The 20,393-nt window shown below is 34.3% G+C and overlaps 1 protein-coding gene across 1 annotated transcript in view; it reads right to left on the reverse strand.

The window, feature by feature from the left end:
* Positions 1 to 8,429: 8,429 nt before the first annotated feature.
* LOC119076085 (steroid receptor seven-up, isoforms B/C) overlaps positions 8,430 to 20,393 on the reverse strand; it is a 69,980-nt gene continuing 58,016 nt past the window's right edge. The window contains exons 5-6 of the mRNA XM_037182738.1: positions 9,857 to 10,014; positions 8,430 to 8,968 (exon numbers count right to left, since the gene is read on the reverse strand). Coding sequence (XP_037038633.1) covers positions 8,852 to 8,968; positions 9,857 to 10,014 — 275 coding nt within the window. The 3' untranslated portion in view covers positions 8,430 to 8,851. The remainder of the gene's footprint in view (positions 8,969 to 9,856; positions 10,015 to 20,393) is intronic.

Below are 20,393 nucleotides of genomic sequence, written 5' to 3' on the forward strand. Positions count from 1 at the left end.
TAAATTAGTAAAACGTGGAAATTCATTGCATAAATCCATTTACCATTTCAACTCCCATATTCAATTAACGATCCTGCTGAAGTATGTCAAATGTCATTTGTCATGTTGGCTGACCGAATCGGGTGGTCGCATTTCAAGGAAATTTCCACCATTCATACAGGCATGTCCAACAATGATGACCGCACAGCCAAGTTCGAAACTGTTGTATTAAATGAAACTTTTGCTCACGGCATCGATACGTATGTATATCGAGGTTGTTATAGATACACGTCTAACTGGTCACACACATTTTCGAATTGCTAAATCATCGCCCGCCAATCCCCAAATAAATTCAATTGTTAGATGGCTTATTATCCTCATCTCGCCTGGTACACATTCTGTAGGAAACAATGGTTATGGTTAAATATGCGTTTACATGATAATTGCATGGTTCGCATATTATGCTCGGAATGTGTATAGGGGGTGGTGGTGGTGGAATAAACTAATTGTTGAGCATTTTAGTGAAATAGTTTCGGTTGTGCCATTAATTATCAGTGAGTCATTATTGTTCTATCATATTAAATTGCTGTGGAAGACTGGAATATCAGTGGGAGGGTCAGCAATGATAATTGAAAATTTAATTTTTTTTAAATTAGTTGCTCTGGTTCTCGGATATTTTGCGAAAATTAAAAACAAAATTTTGTTGACTTACGTAAGTTCCGCCACCAGACTAACTCATCATTTTGCTCTCTTTTCTCTAATTTTTGTGGAGAAATGTATTTTTATAACTGCGAACCAACCGGAAATTATTGGCATTCTAAAAGTTGAATAACAAAGTGTTTAGAGATTTTAACCAGACTTTATAAATCAACGAAGATAAATAGAAAATTCAAACACTTTGGTTGTAGAATGTTGTCAAAGCCGGAGACCATGTGTCTGTGAAATTGTCAAATTTTAAATTAATTTCGTATTAATGGAACGACATTTTGATTCTAGGTCGTACGGTCGTAAGTTCCATCCTTTTACATGTTTTTAAATTTACTCTGGTGTGGGAACATAGTTCGGTTAATTTTCCTTTTATATTGAAAGTTACAATCGATGGCGTACCTTAAAATTATGATGTACAATGATAGATTCATCTGTTACTGTTGTAGACAACAACAACGACAAAAAATTCAATAACGAGCTCTATTTAACTTCTCCTTTATACAGCAAAATACATGTTACAACAAATGAAGTAAAAGATTTTATTTAATTAGAATTTTCGGTATTTTTATCGTTACGCTTTAGCAACGGACTATTGCAGTAGATATGAGGAAAGTCTTCTAATGTGCGAAATTCTGAGTGTTAAGATGTAAATTTGGAATGTATAGTGATTTTGAGGGTGTAATTTGAAATGAAAAATTGGTGTGTGGGAGACGAACCAACAATCTTCACCTTTCCGGGGCAATGCTCTTACCACTTGAGATACCCGGCACACTTTTCATTTTTGAAATTATGTTTGAGTCATATTGTTTTTCAATGCAATGTTGAATGTTGATCTGATGGTCACACATACTGAAATGGTCGCCAGAGTTAGAATTAACTTAATGAATTCAGATCAAAGCAAGTGATTAACGCCTGTGAAAAATTTAAGCGAATCGTAAACATTCACGCAAAAAAAAGTCGTACGGATAAAACGTACATTTCGACGATGAGACCAATGGTTGAGTTATCAGTACAATGTACGAATAAAACGTATATTATAGATTTCGCTTTTTTTTTAATTTTTCTAGAAATAATGTTACTATATTTCGTCCTTTGCCCACTTTACAGATGTGAGATCGATTACTTTATATAAAACAAAGTGCTGGGTTTCTCAAACGCGAATGAAAAAAAAAAAAAACATTGTCACTGGCGTGAATTGAACTGGGGACCTCTCGATCTTGAGTCAGTGACTTTCGCACTGAGCTAACTAGTTGTTGAGTTACGAACAGTTTACTTTGAAGAGTTCTTTTGTTTGTCATTTCCTTTTAAACATAGTAGAAAAAGGATGTAGTTTAGACGCAGTAAACTGATCTCATCATAAGAATGCAATTTTGGAGGGTTTCGTTTGTTTCTTTCGTTTTATTTGTTCCACGCGTGTTCCACCACATAGAAGTAGCGTTTGCCTTTACGCTTCTTCAATTCCACACGTTTGTGAGTGAAACGACACTCTTTACGCTTCTTTTGTTGACAACATGTGGAACGCTGTGGAACAATTAAAATTGTAGAATGCTAACCAATTGCAAACTTAAATTGAGTTGAGTTTAGCAACATTCAGGCAAATATTTTCTGATGATTAAACATTAAATTTCAGGCTCCCAAAAGAAGTCGAGTTTTCAAACTTTAAAAAATAATTATTATTGATAATTTATGAAATTTTCGCCACATGTTCCTTTAAAAATATAATGTACAGTTCATCTAGAACACATGATCATAGGATTCTCGGTAGATTTGTACATTTTATTATGCAATTGTAGCTATAGATCTGTTCCAAGGCCATACGAATTGTCAAATTTCATCCATAGACAACAGAACCTAAACAATTGCTCATGAAAAATGAGCTGTCACTATATATACGGGGCCTTAAAATTTCAGCGAAAAGCCAAGGTTATGTCGTCTATGGATGAAATCGTCGTGGTTCGGGTTGTCAAAGTTCGCGTTTACAGTTATTTGGAACAAACCTATTGAGCTAGAAAATCTGAGTACTTTTAAGCCAATATAATGACTGGTGAGACCGAATCCAAATATATTGTTCTGAAATTTTCGAGTAAGTTAGAGTTGTTAAGGTCGGATGTTGCTGCAGTAATTATATTTTTTTAGGCTCCAAGAGATTGAAGGTTTTAATCAAAAATAGATCCGATTTTTTAGCCGCAACGCATCCATTTGTCAAGTCGGAATTCAATCATCACTTTTTTTAGATGTCGGATTTGGGCTTGTTGATTGGCAATGGCAACTCCGAATCCGATCAGAAACTTGTGAAAGTATAATGGTCTCATCAAAGGCCAGAGTTCAAAATTAAATACGCGTGATAAAATTAAATAATAGAATTCCATTTCCTACGCATTATAAGAACCTCTTTTTCTTGGATGAACTCTCATGGTTCTATTGGCAAGAAATTGATTTTCCGCGGTAATATTAAAATGAACGTTAAAATCGCGTTACATCTTTACGTCGATTTTTTTTAAAACATTGGTCGTTTCAAAGCAATCCAACAGCTTAGAAACCAAACGAGCAATACGACAATACAACAATTAATTGAAATGAATATTTAAATCGAATTGTTCTTTTAAATAATTTGTGAAACAATTCAGATATAACTTTTGACATCAACACCAAACATAATATTATTGTACGTCTTACATGTACACCATCCTACGTCTTAAACGTAAATCATGCTACGGCTAAAACGTACATTTCGACGATGAGACCAATGGTTGAGTTATCAGTACATTTAACGTATTATCTGTACATTTTTCGTTTTATGCGTACATCACTACGTCTAGTACGTAGAATGTACGTCTAAAATGTAGATTTTGTACGTCTTGAACGTACATCCGAAATTTCCTTTTTTTGCGTGTTTTTCTGGAAATCTAAGCGTCAGATATGTGATTTGTCGTCAGTCGTATTAACAAAGCCAGTTTTGTGTATACGTTTGACCTTTATAACTTCATATATTATCGACAGGGACGACCTAAAATAAGCGATTAGTCTCAGCTTATGCAGTCCAACATACTGAAGATGAAAAAAGTGGCTGACCTGGGGATCTATTTGATTTTCAGGAATTAACTGTCTCAATTTCCATCAGTTGAAATGTCCAATTTTCCAAATGAAAATTGTTTGAAGAGATGCACAACCTATTGAAATCTTAGACGTGTCTAATGTAGAGGCTCTTTTTACACTTTTAAATCACACTGTTGTTGTTCAGTGCAATTTAGTGAACATTGTAAGAAAATCTAGTTGTACGAAAAGCTTTGACACAACCAACTGCTGGAAATGCTGAAAATACTTCCAAATGCATTTTTGATGAATCTCATCGAATTAAAAAAAAAATGGTTTGTGTGGACCCACGCCCATACGTTCCATATGTATGGGTCTCAAGTCATTGTGGTAGCTTAACGCAACAATTTAAGAGACTAACTGAAATGTTTTACATCTCACATGAGGAAAAATTAAGACCATAATCCAGACGCTGTATTTTCCGGTGGTAAAAGTAGACAGAACTTAATAACAAATTAATTTTTTTTGGACATAATGTACAAAGCGTCTTACTCTAATGGTATGCTAGTTCATAAACCGTTGCATTTTAATTGCTCGACAATCATAAATCAGTTGGTGTTTTTGTGGATGCGAAAAATCACAGACAACACTGCTAAGAACTTTTTCTGTGCACAATTTTCAGCCAGACCAATTCATTATCGTTGCCAGCTAATTTACGAACGCGTGCAATTTATAATAGTTGACAAAATAAATATTTTCGGAAAATTTATTTTTCCAACTTTTACAATCCTCCAAAAAATTCTTGTTTTTTTTGTGAAAGTTTCCTCTTTCTCTTTACTTACGGTTAATTGTTTTGAGAATTTTTATTTCAATTAACAACATCTCACTGGTCTGGTACGCAAATAATAAATCTTTTCTCAATTCCGTGACGAAAAGTAGAACTTTTGTTGACTTTTTATCCAGAAAAATGTTGGAAGATTGTTTTATTGCCTGCCCCATGCGAAAGTTGACCATTACATTGCAGTTTTCGCCTTTGAAAATGATCCATTACATGAAGATTGTATTCGGTTAATTTTACTACGGACTGGTTTTTGACAAAAGTAGTTAGTGTACCTTCGGATATCCAAACTTTACACTGGTCGAAAATACAAACTTGTGAGTTTGTTTCTATCACAAAACTGTTACAAGTAAATGACAGGAAATACCAAAAATCCATATTTTTGACAACGTTCCTTTGTAAAGCAAAAACTTCCTCGATGTGCCTACTGATGAGAATTTTGTAATTCTCTACGTGCCAGAATGCGTATTTTGTCATGGGTAATCGCCCCTTGCGTTCTTATGGAAAATTAGACAATACCAAATTTAGGAGGATTTAGTGTGGATATCAGCAGCAGGGTTGGTAAGTAAAAAATCATTTTCTTTTTCTTTTCAATAAATTTAGATTTAATATAACGTTTTCTGTTTTTCATCATCACTTTTCGTTTTGCTACAATTTTCTACATAATTTATGAGTTCTTTCCAATTTGAATTTGTAGTTCTCCGTGGTTGTTGGTTGTTTGCTTTTTTATTAACTATACAAAAACATAAATTATTTATAATTTTGCTTATTAATGTGCTTTTGCTGATGATTTCTTAAAATTTTGAATTTTATTTCTGTTTTGTTCTGTACTTTTACTTCAGAAGTCATTTTTATTGTTTTCGCTTTTTAGATAGAAAATGTGAAAATGGTAAGATTGTTCTTCTTCGAATTATGAAAATTTTTATTTTTTCCAATAATTAATTTCGCTTACATTTTGGTATTTACACATCTTGAATGAATTTATGAAAAAATTGGTTTCAAAGTGGCAACTCCTTTACAGATGGAACAAACGAGTGTTTGTATTTCCGGTTGTGTTCTTGTTCAAAGAATAATCAGATACGTTTCGAACTACACGGGCGTATTACGTTTCCAACTTATGTTTTTCTAACCATCGAGACCATTGAATCCAAACCCTCTGTGTACCCAGGTTTTAAAAAAAGTGACAAACTCTGAATTTTATAGTAAAATTTAAAATTAACAGCTCATCTGACCAGCCGCTCAGTCGACACAATCAAAATTTATTTTTCATGTCTCGGCTGCGAAAAGAATTTGAACAATTTAACATTCAGGTGGAAATATATTTTCCCTGTGTGATAGAAGACATGTAGAGCTCGCCTGGGGCTGCAACTTACACACATGCCAATAATAGTAGATTACGTATTTGTGCGGAAAATCGTTGCTTTGAAGAGTGTGGAGTTTGTATGCTGAGCCGAAGGCGAAATATACATCCACACGAGTCTAAACAACGATTTCCGCACAATTATGTAGTTTGTCTCCTGCAAGCTGATATTTCATACATTACGCGTTTCTGCATATAAACACAAACACATACATAACCACAGCCTATAAGATTGGATAATTCACACATAACCCACCTAGGGTAAATTTACTTTCCATCTACATATTTGGAAAAAAAATAATCGCCGAACGGTGGAATCGAACACCGGACCAGCAGCATAACAACCAAACATGCTGACCACTACACCAAAAAATCACATAACGAGATGGAATTGGTGTCGGTAGTGGTTCGTTAGTCACTTCTACATCGATCAAATAATCAGAGTAGTCGGAATGATGTGATTTGAACGAGATGTTGAGGTGGATAGTATATGTGTGTGAGTAAGTAAATAAAGGATTCTCTGTATGATGTTTTTTTGTTGTGAATGCGTTTTAAAACAACATGCTTAATTAATTAATTTTAAATCCAAATTTTTGTGGTTATTTCGCTAATATCAGCTTGCAGGAGATAAAACATTGTTCTACCTCGGTGTATATTTCTCGAATCACTTCTTATGTACAATTGTATATATACACTCGCTGGCGCTCGTTATATACAATTGTACATACGAAGTTATTCTCGAAATATACACCAAGGTAGAAAATGTACTATTATTTTACCTCTTAAGTGCGGCGAAAGTGAATTGTTCGTTTGCTGGCCCCCTTGAGAAAAAGGGATTTTCTCTCTAGTTGCTCAAGTACCTATTTTGCTCTCAAAACAGTTGAATCAGTTGACAGGGACTGTTATTTTTCGAATTTTATTATGACTGAAATTACTTCCCCAAAACTTACCTATTTACTGAAATTCACAAAATTTTCGGTCAATTTCAGTAAAAAAAATTCTCAATAATAGAAACTGCTTGATGGTAAATGTAGACTGGCTTCGAAAATCTACTATTTTCGAAGGACAAATGCGAGATGCATTCTTTTAAATTGCTTATTATGCTGCTGAAAAAACAGTCTGTAAAGTTTAGAAACCGGGCCCGATTGGAAAGGAGAGTAATAGCCGGGTGTACCAAGAAAATTGTATTTTATAGCAAGGAGTTTCAGCAAGAAATTCCACTTTGTTCTGCATAGAAAATTTTTGTTTTCTCTTTTTAAATTCAAATTGAAACTTTTAATTTCCAAAAAATTCCACTTAAAACATTACACACATCGATTTGTACATTTTCCTCATTTTTTTGCATTTAATTTTTCTTTTTATTTATATTTATAATAGTCTCCATCGAATAAAACAACAAGTTTTTATACAAAAAGACGAAAAAAAAAATTTAATTTATTTAAATGACTAAAACAAATATTGCTCAGCGAGAACGTTTCTATGAAAGTCTCTTTTCAAAAATGTTTTCTTTTCTTTCTCTTGTTTTTTTTAATTCAATTTCATTTTAATTTAATTTGTCTCCAGTTAATTTATACCGAATACAGTACACAATCATTTTCGAAAAATTAAATGGCACCATTTTCAGTGTTTCAATGTTTTTGCTTTAAATTTCAACTGACACTCAATAAATTAAGTTCTTGTGCAGAATTAGCAACAGCTGATCTACCACCAGTTAGTGCACAACCACATCAGTATTTTGTTAGCGCATAAACATTACAATAATATGAATTTAATCACCACATGAAGTCAGCGCCATCTGTACCTAATTTTTATAATATTTAATATTTTAACTTTTGAATTTGGTTAACCAAACCTCTAAATGTGGTCTCAGAGTCATTTGTTTCCACTCCGTTTCGATTCCGTGTACGTGACAGTTGACAGGTCCAACAATAGGTCTAACAAATGCTGCATTGTTTCAAATGTCAACTGTCATGTACACAGTATAGGCAAAACGGAGACAAAACGAATGACTGTGAACGCAACTTAAATCTCGTCGCAAAACGTATTTTTCCAGTGTTGTGGTTTATGGCATTACCTCCTCACTATATTTACCTTGAAAAAAAAAAAACAAAGATTGAAACAGATAGAGAAAGGTAGCTACGACATCTTGCAGCTGCAGATAGCAACGCAAAGAAAAAGATCTAATTCAAATTTTTCTTTTGTGAGATTGTCAAACTCGACAGACAAACTAGAGTTCGTATCTATTCAAAAAGAAATGATCGTTTTTGTGCCTTGGAATGTTTGCAACATCGATGTTTCAACTCCTAAAAGACAATGCTTTCAGCGCGTGAATTCTTGACGCGTATGAAAAGAGTTTCATTTACGCAATAAAGTTCAACAGTTCTACAGTATTGCTTATGCTGACACAAAATACTCTCATATGGTTGTAGCAGCAAATGGTGGTAAAATCAGCTGTTGCTAATTCTGCACAAGAAATTCATCTCCTGAGTGTATTGTGAATTGTGAATTTTATTATTTTCTGCTTTATATTAATGCGCTTTTAAATAGTCTGATTCAGATACATAAGTAATTTCGTGCCCGTATCTTATAAATAATTTAAATCACTTGCACAATTTTCAAAATAGCTTTGCTTTTTCATAATTCAACTCTTCGTTTCCTTTTGTCGCTTTAAAAAAATGAATTAAATTAACATTTTCCTTCCTTCTTCCTTCTTTTGTTTGTTTTCTAAGTTACATTTTCATTATTTATTTTACATCAACAACAACTGGCACGTCTGCCGTTGAACCCGTCATTGCTGTCATCTGCTGTATGCTGTCGGGTAAATGATGATGCATTTGTTGGTCGATGGGTGCGCCACAGTAACTGGTTGAAAATGGGACCATTCCTGGTCCCATTGTGGATCAAGTGGTTGTTAACTGCCGCCACATTGTGTGTCATATTGAATTTAGGTATGGCCATGAGAAACTATTGCCCGATAACAGCATGTCACGAATGAGCGTTTCGATTGGGGTTTTGCCTACTAGTCGTACGAAAAATAATTGCTCTATTACCTGCAATGGGAAGGAGAGAAACACAAACATTTAACATCAGGCCGGAAGACATTTTTCGTGATGAAATATTCTAGTTCTTCGTCAATTCTCGTAATCTTGTTGCTTGAAAATAGCCATTCCCGTAACGTTTTCATCCTACACTAACGATTTTAAAATATGATTTTACCACTCGCTCTTATGGTAATTCAAAGTTATTGGGCGGTAGTAATTCTTTCCTACAAGAGGGAAATAAAGCACTCAATCCTTTCCAGAGTCATACAACATCTGTTATCAACTGTGGCGACAGGAATAGGCGATGATTTCTTGTTTAAGCTCTATATATAGCCAGATGTATGGTTTCACCTAGTGAAGTAATAGATTTCTCATCATGAAAATGCTTAGATCAAAAGAAGTAGTAGATTCGTATCACTCAATAGGCGTTATGTTAGCACATTGTGAAGTTCCACGCCCTATTTTTCGGACGTTATTACACGTTCGGGTAATAAATCAACGGTTTGGTTATGTTTGAACTGGAAATACTGAAGTCATCAGACAATTTAAAGGATTAACATATTCCCAAAAATTGAGTAAAAGATTTTGCATCAATCAATTGAAAATATTTCGATCAAATGAAGTAATAGATCAGATAGGAAGATGAGTGAAGTGAAAGCTTAAACTTTGATTTTGTTAAGAATCATTTATTAAAGAAGCTTTTTGAAGCTTTCTAGCTACAGAGCTGATTCAACGTTTCGGGCAAACATCATCATATTTCGCCTCCTTAAAATAGAAACTTTACCCAACAAAACTATTGCCGATGTAACGATCATTATGGCGATTATGCTTGCCGTATCAAAAACGTTACCTTCTAGTATCGACACAAAAAAAAGACGTCAACAATCGATTACTTACTTGTGATGACACTGTCCGCAGTGATGGTAACCTCAGTAAAAGTTTGCCAAAACGTGTCGGTTGATTCGGATACTGTCCACGACAATATTCCTCCAGAGCACATTGAGACTTCTCTTGCAGAGATTCGATATGAGTTACATCGGACAATCCACACGCATCTGTGAATTGTGAAATTTGTGTGAGCAAAATATTGACATGGAGGTTGAGAATTTAGTTTTTTTAGCGATAGATGAAGAGCAATTGCGTGAAAGGTGTAGAGTGTGTAGTGTACAAATGTGTTAGCAAATTTTAGGAGAGTTAGTAAAGTCTACAATAATTGTAAGAGGTTTGCGCTAACTATCTACATATCTTCATCGTACGCTTCAAATAATCGGATTTCTTTCTATTGTTTACAGTCTCAGTCGATTGTTGTGATAGCGGTTGTATGAATCGTTAATTAGTAAAACGAAATTTAAAAGTCAAATGACGACCATTGTTAACGCCGTTGGAAAAAAACCCATTAATATAGTCGAAGACGACACATACCCGAGCTGTTATTTATTCGAAATTTAATTTTATTCATTAAAAGCTCTGTGTGAAATACAAAAAGTCGCATCAACTACAATTCACTGGGTTTAGTTACAGCCGACCGACGCACCGTCAACTTAACGATTCCATTTTCCAAATTCAATTCAATCGCAGACTGTAGCCAAATTTTTCAAGGTACACAAACTGCTACTACATCTCTACCACCATGCTGCCCAACTTTTGTTTACGACATAAATTGTTGACGAACAGGAAGCTTTAACGTGTGAGTTCGGTTGACTGCTTGTTGATAGATGTCAAACAAAATTTACATTTAATAATTTTAATAAAATTAAATCGTATGGGACACCCCCCGTCCACGCATAGTATCGTTAATCAAGAATACGAAATGCGGGCGTTTAGGTGGGTGTATCATTGATAAGGGTTGCTGAAATATCATTGTCGAAGATGATTGAAATACAAAACCAGTAAGAAAACAACCAGACATTTGCTTGTGTCGTTTGAGAGAACGGAAGTTATTGCCAACTTCCAGCGGACGACAGTAAAGATAGGAAATTAAAACAACTCCTCATCGTCGTACACTCATATTTTATGACAACAGAGTCGGTGGATTTACTTTATGTTCTCATGTATCAAGTTTACAGAAGCAGAAATCACAGACAACTATTTCTGAATCCAAACATCCTTCTATTACCAACAGTTTCCCCCAGAAGACAAACATATTGCCCATCTCCAGGCTGATCTATATGGAACAGACTCCATTATATGACCCGACCATATACCAAATCATTGCAAAGTTTCTGTACAAACAAGTTCACCGTTGACTCCCATTCAGTGTTATGTTACGCAAAAACATTTATATGAACGAAAAGAGAGATGGCATCCATTTATCGCTCCCAAAACCGTTGAATGAACAGTTTAGGTCAAATGGCAATGAAGTTTAAGTGAAATTGTCTTTCAACATTAAATACATTTCCCTTTTGTGATATTATACCCATCTCTTCTCATAATAGCTCCAGAATCAAAATTCCACTCGAAGAACTTTCCAATTAACATAACAATCTCCGGTAAAGCGCTTATACTTGAATGATGCAGATAATATACAGGAGGCGACAAACCGCAAACAATGTGACAAAAAAAAATGTATGTTACAGTTACAACAACTGACGTTATCATTTTAAAATGCATGGAGTGAAAGTGTGTGTTGATTTGTTTATTTGAAAAATTTATTTATTTATTTCGTCTTCTCGCAACCCCATAATATTGACAAGAATCTACCCTACGTGCTTTATTTAGAGATACATTCGAAATTCAACCCCCCATTTTCATTCTCTCTCTCTGGACTGTTTTGCGGTTCATTCCAGTGGTTTGTCTTTTTTCGAGGATTTTTTTTTCGAGTGTGGGGTGTGAGACTACCAGATTTTTTTTAGTGACAATGTAATAGATGTCACACACTTTCCTCACAAAAATCACATATTTTGACTTGGGGTTGGTTAGAGAAATCATTTTTTTTTTTTCGTTCTCGAGTTGAATTAAAAATTTGTTTTACGAGATGAAGGGTCGGGCGATAAGAACTTCATTTTATGTTTTGTTTAAAGAAAAATAAAAAAAAGTTACAAATTTTCACCTCAACAGGTCCATAAACGCACCCATCAGCAGTTCCATTTTTTTTTATTAAAACAGAAATCTGCTACTAACAACCTTAAAAACTCAACTTAATTAAAATTCATCTTTCACCCCAGTGTGGTAGTCAACAGAAAAAAAATTGTTTCGAATGATTTAAATACCCAACCCTTTTGTGTTCATTTTAAAAATGTTTTCCGGAGAGAGAACACAAAACAAAACGAGGCGAAATGAAAAAAAAGTCTTCGTTTCGAAATGGAAACATTTTTATCTTCTCCTAATCTCCCTTACAATTTGACTTTTCTTTGTTTGGTTTGGTTTATTTGTTATTTTTGTTTCATTTCACGCATTCAATTCATTTCATTTGTAATAAACAGATAAGAGGTTGATAGGTATACGCATGCAAAACAGGCACAAGGTTGATAAATATTCCTTCTTTTTTTGTGTGTGAGATTTTGCTCCTCTCTTTTTTGTTGTTGTTGTCATCCTGCTGCTCTTAGTGTTGAAGGTTTTTTTTCTGATTTCGTTTCGAGTACATTTTCTTCATTGTTATATTTACGAACACATGAGATGTATGCTTAAGGGGTTGTGTTTCACCGTAATCGATTATAATGCAAACATGACAATTTCCTTGTTTAGTACAGACGTGCAGAGGGAAACAGCTTTCAATCAAACGAGTGGATCAGATCTTTTACGTATAAATCCAATAAATTTTTGATTTTCATTTTTCGTCGATATTCCATTGACCTAAATAATTTCCCCTTTTTTTGCGCCTCCGCTGCCTTCACCCACACCACATCCACACTCGTTTCATCAATTTAACTTTTCCACTCAGTTTCGTTCAAGTGAATTTCTTTCTTTGAACTAATCGGCTAATCGTTGTAAATGGATTTGGAATCAGAGACCAAAAAAATGGATTTCTTATCAATTTGCAATTAGTTTAAACCCCCCAAAGGAATTACAAATCTTCGTCGTCAAAAGTCATATAATTGGATCGTGTGAGTACTAAGGTTTCGATAATGTTTCTCGAAAACGAAAATTAGCTCGAATAGTGAAATAGGAATGATGTCGGGTGTCACCTACGACCAAGGTGTTTTTTATGAAGATATTTTTATAGGATGTCGGAGTAGCTGTGTCATCCGAATGTATTAGAATTTGTTGTCTGTTCAATGCAAAAGTTGAACATTGCACAGCAGTTTCCCCTTTTCGACAAGTGCAGAGTCGAAAGAGATGGTTACAATGGTCACAATGATTACCTCATTTAATAAATTACTTTTGGATCATCCAATGTGACGCAGTTTTTTGTAAGAAATTTCTGGAAGACTTGAAAGCACAAGATGAATAAGACACTCATCTGTTATCAACAATTACGATAAAAAATATGTCATGGCCTGTGACTGGTTTCGCTTTTTATAATATGGTAAAATGTTAGACTGGTGAAGTAGTAGAACTAACATAAGAATAACAAACCAGAGAAGTACCAGATTTCGTGGTTATCCTATGAAACGTCTACCGTTTCAAAGAGATTAACTGTTTAGGAAAGGTCGTTTGGAAGAATTGAGAGCTGGCAGTAAATACGATTCTGATAAATGGCTCCAAATATTTGTCGACACAAAGGGGTACTTGTCAGTAGTGTTAGTGTTTTGCACGAAAATATATGAAATACACGGAAGATCAATTCACGGGCCTACAATTAGGAAATAATATTCAATAAAACTATCAAAATTTACCGGAAATCTACAAAAATTTATAAAAATCTTCCGGAAATTAGTCACCATTTACCTGAAATTTTGAAAAGTTTACCGGAAATCTGTCGAAATTTACCGGAACTTTATCAAAATTTACCGAATTTTTACAAAATTTAGCAGATTTAGAGCGCGGGGCCTACAATTAGGAAATAATATTCAATAAAACTATCAAAATTTACCGGAAATCTACAAAAATTTATCAAAATCTTCCGGAAATTAGTCACCATTTACCTGAAATTTTGAAAAGTTTACCGGAAATCTGTCGAAATTTACCGTAACTTTATCAAAATTTACCGAATTTTTACAAAATTTAGCAGAAATTTACCAACAGGATACAATTGGGAATGAAACTATCAGATCAGTATTTATCGGAAGTTTTTCAAAATTTTCCGGAAGTTCCGGAAATTTACAGGAAACTTTACACAATTTTCCGGAAGTTTACCAAAAATTTAGTCAATTCCCAGTACATTTTTGATGAATTTCGTCCATTTTCAGTAAATTTGGACAGGTTAAGGCACCTTTCTTCCGCAATGGTATTTAGCGATGCATAACGCCTTAGCCTGATGCTAATAAAATTCCCAATGTTAGACCCTAGATCTCATACCCGACAATTTATCCATTCCACAAGACAATAGTAACCTGCAATGTATTCACCAAGTGAGACTGATGCGTGTTAATCTCATTTTTTTTTTGAGCTCAAGATGACAATTAATTCTTGAAAAAAAAGCAAAAGAAAAACAACAACTAACAACCCCGAATCTCGGATCATTTTCATGTTAAAATACGCGAACAAGTCTTGGGCGTTCGAAAATGTTCCCAACTAACTGCAAAGAGGAGGCGTTATTGAAAGGGAAAAGATTTAGTAGTTCTCCATGTTAAACGAACGGCTTTAATGTGATGTATACCCAAGAATATTGTACAAAATGTCATAAATTTTCCATTTGTTTTACACTCCTCATGTATACATACATCGGTGCTACATCAGAAATGAAAATAAATGAAAAACTATGTTCGCATACCGGTGTGTATTATCATCGTAGAGAGAGATAGAGCATAAGCAACTGGAAAATGTTGGAATAGAAAATTATTTTCGATAAATCACATTATACCCTGTGTACGAGGCTAATATCAGACCGTACACAACACAAAACAAGAACGAAAAAATATCTATAAATAAAAAAAGGAAGTCTAACAGCCCCATTATCAGAGGTTATAGATTATATGTAACAGGGTGCATACAAGATGAGTTCTTTATGTCCGTTAAAAATCGCAACCCCACAAATATGCACTGATTTTCACTTACTTACAGTCGACAGAGGCGATGGATTTTCGATATAAACAGTTTTTTTTCCACCACAACCATGGCACAGATTTATATTATTAAAACACCACAAAGAGCCTTTCAGACAAATAGTCCAAACCAAACATGTGAAATAAATGGGATGTGGGTGGACATTTGAGGTTTGGTAACCGATATAGTCAATTTTTTTTTTTGCTCTACTTCCACTTCTTCACCCATCGCACTTTGTATTTCGTGCAATACACCGCACCAAATTCATTGATTTATTGCACTTATCGAGACGGGTGATTTTTCTTCTTTTCTCTTATTTGTTGTTGTACTTTGGCCCCCCATAAATGTTTTATTTTTTGGCGGTGGAGGAATAGGTCAACTGGATTTTCTTTTCAAGTTCTTTTTTTTGTGTGCTTCACTCCCAATGTGTGACTGCGATCTTGTTGTTGTTGTTGTGGAATTCCTCCTATTCTATTCGTAAATTACATCAACCTTTCAAATGGGATTGTGACTTTATCGCGCGTACACAAAAAGTCATAACCCTGTTTGTGTGGTATTATGAAACACAATAAAACTTTGGTCTTTTAATATTTTCGTACAATTTGTTACCCACAACCGTATTTTCGGGAATGAAAATGTGGTTGAGGGTTATTTGATTAAATTAGTCAGCGCACTTCGGTGGCTGTATTAAAATGTCTAGAGCGCAAAAAATGTTTCTTCAAAGCTCCCATTTAGCTACACGTTCATAAGTAGATTACATTTTAAATGTCTTCTTCAGCATAAAGATAATGGAAATTTAAAAGAAAATAAATTTAAGCGAACAGCATGTTGTGGTAATGATATGCCTTGTACTCAAATGGGTGTAGAAGGTCGTTTCGTTTTATCATATTTTTTTTTCGTTGTCGTTGTATTCTACGTCTTCTTGTAAGAATTTGAACGAAAAGACACTTAGGCAGGCACCCCCAATAGCATTAGAAAATTCCCTGAATATATACACATCGGAGATGACAGTGAAAGGGGTGAAAAATTTTCATAACATTTTATGAGCCGGAAATTACCCCACTTGGTGTCACACAGTCGCGGTGCATAAATTTGATTGTTTCCAATGATTTTGAGGGGGAGTCCAAATATCACACTTATAATCTAATCACATTGCTCTACGGGATGATGTGTATACATTTCTGTGTCTACGAAAAAGGAATGTGAAATGCTTCGAGACGGTGGTGGTGGTGGTGGTGGAGGAAGAGAATGATTTATATTCTTGATGAAATCATTTCCATTTTCTCGAAAAGTCAAAGAGTTTTCGCGCTAAAGGTCAAATGTTTCATTTATTTTGATTCCGCTTTGTGGTTTGCGAGGAAGGGGAGTAGGGAACACAATTATTTGTAGAAGGTTGAATCGGATTAGCGGTTGTTAGTTCTGAATTTTCCCTCTGATCGACACGGAATAATCTGTGATCAGAATCAGACGGAATGGTATTACTAAGTCGGTTTTGCTGCACTAATGTGCCTCCTCACTAAATATGTCAAGCAATCATCACATCACATCTCTCTATCTAAGAAATTGAATAATTAGAATGAATAATCTTCAATAAAATCGCCAGTTATGAAATATGCGCACACATCTCTCGTGGCATGCATGTGAAATGTTGTTGTTGTTTTTTTTCATGGTACAAAGACACACTCTCCCTCTGCTAATATTTTTTAATTAAAGCAAATTGTTTGTGTGGCATACCAGAAGTGAACTTAGAATTTTGTTAATTTTCACTTTATTTGTCACCATAAAATTATTCGTATTTACTGAAGCTCTGAATAAGTTTTGATGTTGTTGATTCGGTTAAGTGGTGTCCGCATAATATAGAAATTAAAATAATGTTTCGTTTTATGCGATGCATTAAACCCTCTCGCCTAGAACTAGAAACAATTAATCAAAGAAAATTCTTTTGTATAATGGAGTGAGTCAATTAATTGAGCAATTTGAGATAAAGACAATTCATGAACGGTCCAATTTGGATTCATAATGAGCAGTGACCACTTTGTGAAATGTTTCCATTTTACATTATTGGACGACGTTGAAAATTTATTTAGATTATTTTGTGCGATTTGGCTAGATTTCTTGCCGCACAAACTTGATAGTTATGTTGATGCTAAATTATCAAATTCTAATTGAAAGCCTTCGACATTATTGATCTAAGTTGTATACACACATTTTGTAGAAATTTAAATAACAAAACGAACTGCACCAGGACCATTAATTGGAAATTTGTTTTACTGAAATTACTGAAAATTGTCGATATTTACCCAAATTTATCAAAATTTGCCCGAATTTACCGAGATTTTTTTTTGTAAATTTTGGTAGAATGTTAGGTTTTAGACCCGAACTGGTCTAACAACGCTATCGAGAAACGTGAAGCCTAACGCTTACAAGTGAGAAATCCACAAATAACTTCGAATATGAATAAAATCGGTGAAATGACATAGAAAGGAAAATTGAAGGTAGGAAAATGGTATTCACAATGCAGGTGAGAAAATAGCAATTTTCCAGATTTTTCTAAGTTTTCCTAAATTTTTCGATTTTTTCCATAATTTTCCCAATTTTTTTTTTATTTTGGAAAATATTGAAAAACGTCAGAAAATAAGACAAAACATTGGGAAAACTTTTCCCAAAAATATTCCCTACAGTCGAGGGAACTTCTTGTAAGTTACAATTGCCACTTTTACTGAGACTAATGATTTACGTCGATTAAAAATAACTTACAAAAATTACCTCGACTAATTTTCGGTGTCTTTGTTTAAAAAATGTTTCTACCTCGCATACAAAAGTACAAGCTGCGTCTTCACGGGTGTTTATGACCCTCGCTGCGCTCTGATCACAAAAGACACCATCGACAAGCAAATTTTCACTTCTATCTTTCCATTGTGAAGAAAGAACTATCAAAAGTCGGTTCATTAGAGAGAGTACATAATATAGGCCTCCAAGAACTAAAAGTAATGTTGAGGAAGTTTGCATATTAGATACATGTACAGTAGAAGGACATGTTTGGGTGTCACCTACCACATCCAAATCGTACATCGCATATAATTCTACTATTTTTCAGTTACAAAAAACATGATTACCGGGTGAATGGTCGGTATTTCATAAATCAGAAATTAATTAGTTGTGCTCTCATCCATCATTAAACATTTTCCTTGAAACGAATGAATATCGATGCATCGATTGATAATATTCATCTGCATAATTCTCCCTTCTTTACCATAGAATTTTTCAGGTTTTCAAAGTAAACTCATTATGTCCCTTTTTAGATCCTTTTTTATATATACAAAGGAGGGTACAAAGCTTCCATTGAAACTAAATTCCATAAATTCTCATTTTTCTCTATTCAAATTTTGCATAGAAATCGGAAATGTTGCTAACGTTCCTTTTTCTCCGTTTATAGTTTTAATATGTGCATGTTATTGCGACCAAAAAAATATCTATTTAAATGAACACTCATTTGGAACACACGTAACAGTACGGCTTTGATCCAGTTTCAAATTAAATACCTCCCTCCCTACAACACTAGCATCCCTCTACCTTTTTTTCTGCTGTAACTTCAGTCCGAACCAAATTTATTTCATTCTCTGAAACAAAATGACATCTGATCATAGATCAAAAAATGTGCATTGTACACCGTACGCACATTAACCGCTATTAATATACATCATCACTGAAAAAGCGCTGTATCGAAACCGAGAGAATAAAAAAGAGCAATGTGCATCCAGACCTATGACCTCTTAATGTTGCATTTTAGTTATGCCCTTGCGTTCAATAACATTTTATTAAAATTCCATTGGCAAACATATTGAAAACCGATGGGCAAAAATCATGTGTGTATGCATCGCATAGTATAGGGTCATTCAGAAAAACGGCGAATTGTGTATACCAAGATACAAACTGTGATGTCGACGTTTATAGTTGACAGTTAATGGGTAAGAAAAAATGTGTTTCTCTGAAATGAAAAGGTTCGATTGCATGACTAAGGAGCCCCATTTGAATTTGATTTTAAATTTAAAGCGTAAGAAGTTGCTTTACACCCGCTTAGCATCTACCACTGAGTCTACAAGTTATTCATTTATAGAATTAAAAAGGTCCATAACGTTACGGATCATCTGGTATCAATAACGACGACAAAAATAACCGACAAGCTCTGAATAATGAGTTCTTATACATAAGAATCAGAATGTTAAAATGAATGAAGTACAAGATTTCGAAACTTGTTAGACAGTAAGAAGTAATAGAACCGGTAACTGATCGAGAGTTTTCTTATCGGCACGATTCTCTTACCCATATATATGCATTCGCTTTCCACCTTAAATTGGAAACGTACTTTCTGAATGGTCCCTGGTCGTTAATTATTATTGGTAATCCATCGAAAGAGGAAATTGTAAACTTAAGGATTTTGTATGGATTCCAGTGAAATTCGTTTTTAATTTAAAAATATTTTTGTGTCATAAAATGTACCGTTACCGCTGCTAATTATGAAGTTTATTGCGTAGTGCATTGCATTTAATTAATTTTAACAAAATTTTATATTCTTTTCATGAGCGAGGAACACTGAAAAATCGATAAATCGTATTGTTTTCTTCAGTTAGCCGTTTTACCGTTTGTTATTCGCGTAAGTAAAACAGCTGGCATTAGCTAAATGGAGAAGTCATTTATCGATTTTGGATAGACCGTCGCTGTATTTCGATTTTTGTATTCCGATGTAATTACCCAACACCCAATACAATCTATCGACGAAATCGCGTTACTTCTTTCATTTTCATTATTCTGTTTACCATGGAGGTCACAACTTATAGCCATACCGTCGATGGAAGCATTATTTCGTGTTTTATTGACGTGCATCAGCGATAAATGTAAAAAGAAACGAAACAAAAATTTGTGTAAGAACGAAATGAGTGAGCACTATGGGATGGTCTTTGACCCGGTTAAGAGGACATTATTATGAAAGCTGAACAACGAAAATGTATTAATTCTGAAGTGTTATATGCACGCCGTATTATGGTTTTGTGTATATCGACTGGAAATGAACACATCAGCACGACCTGCCACTTGAGTGCGGATTTTTTTTTATTGTGCTGTCGGACTAAAAAAAGAAGAGAGAGTGGATCACGGTGTGTAAAGAGGTGATGCACTTGGAAGGATATACATGGATGAAGAGAGAAGCTTAACTACGCTATATGGTTACAATGAACCAGTTTGTTCTGTTTAGAGTTTTAGCGGCTTATAAGGAACTTATAGATTTACCGAATGACTTCATAAATCTCAAGCCGTTTTTATTGGAATAAATTCTGTTCGTTCATAGTCTCGG

Source organism: Bradysia coprophila, unplaced genomic scaffold (genome assembly GCF_014529535.1).
Source record: "Bradysia coprophila strain Holo2 unplaced genomic scaffold, BU_Bcop_v1 contig_232, whole genome shotgun sequence".
In the NCBI taxonomy this organism is placed as follows: domain Eukaryota; kingdom Metazoa; phylum Arthropoda; class Insecta; order Diptera; family Sciaridae; genus Bradysia; species Bradysia coprophila.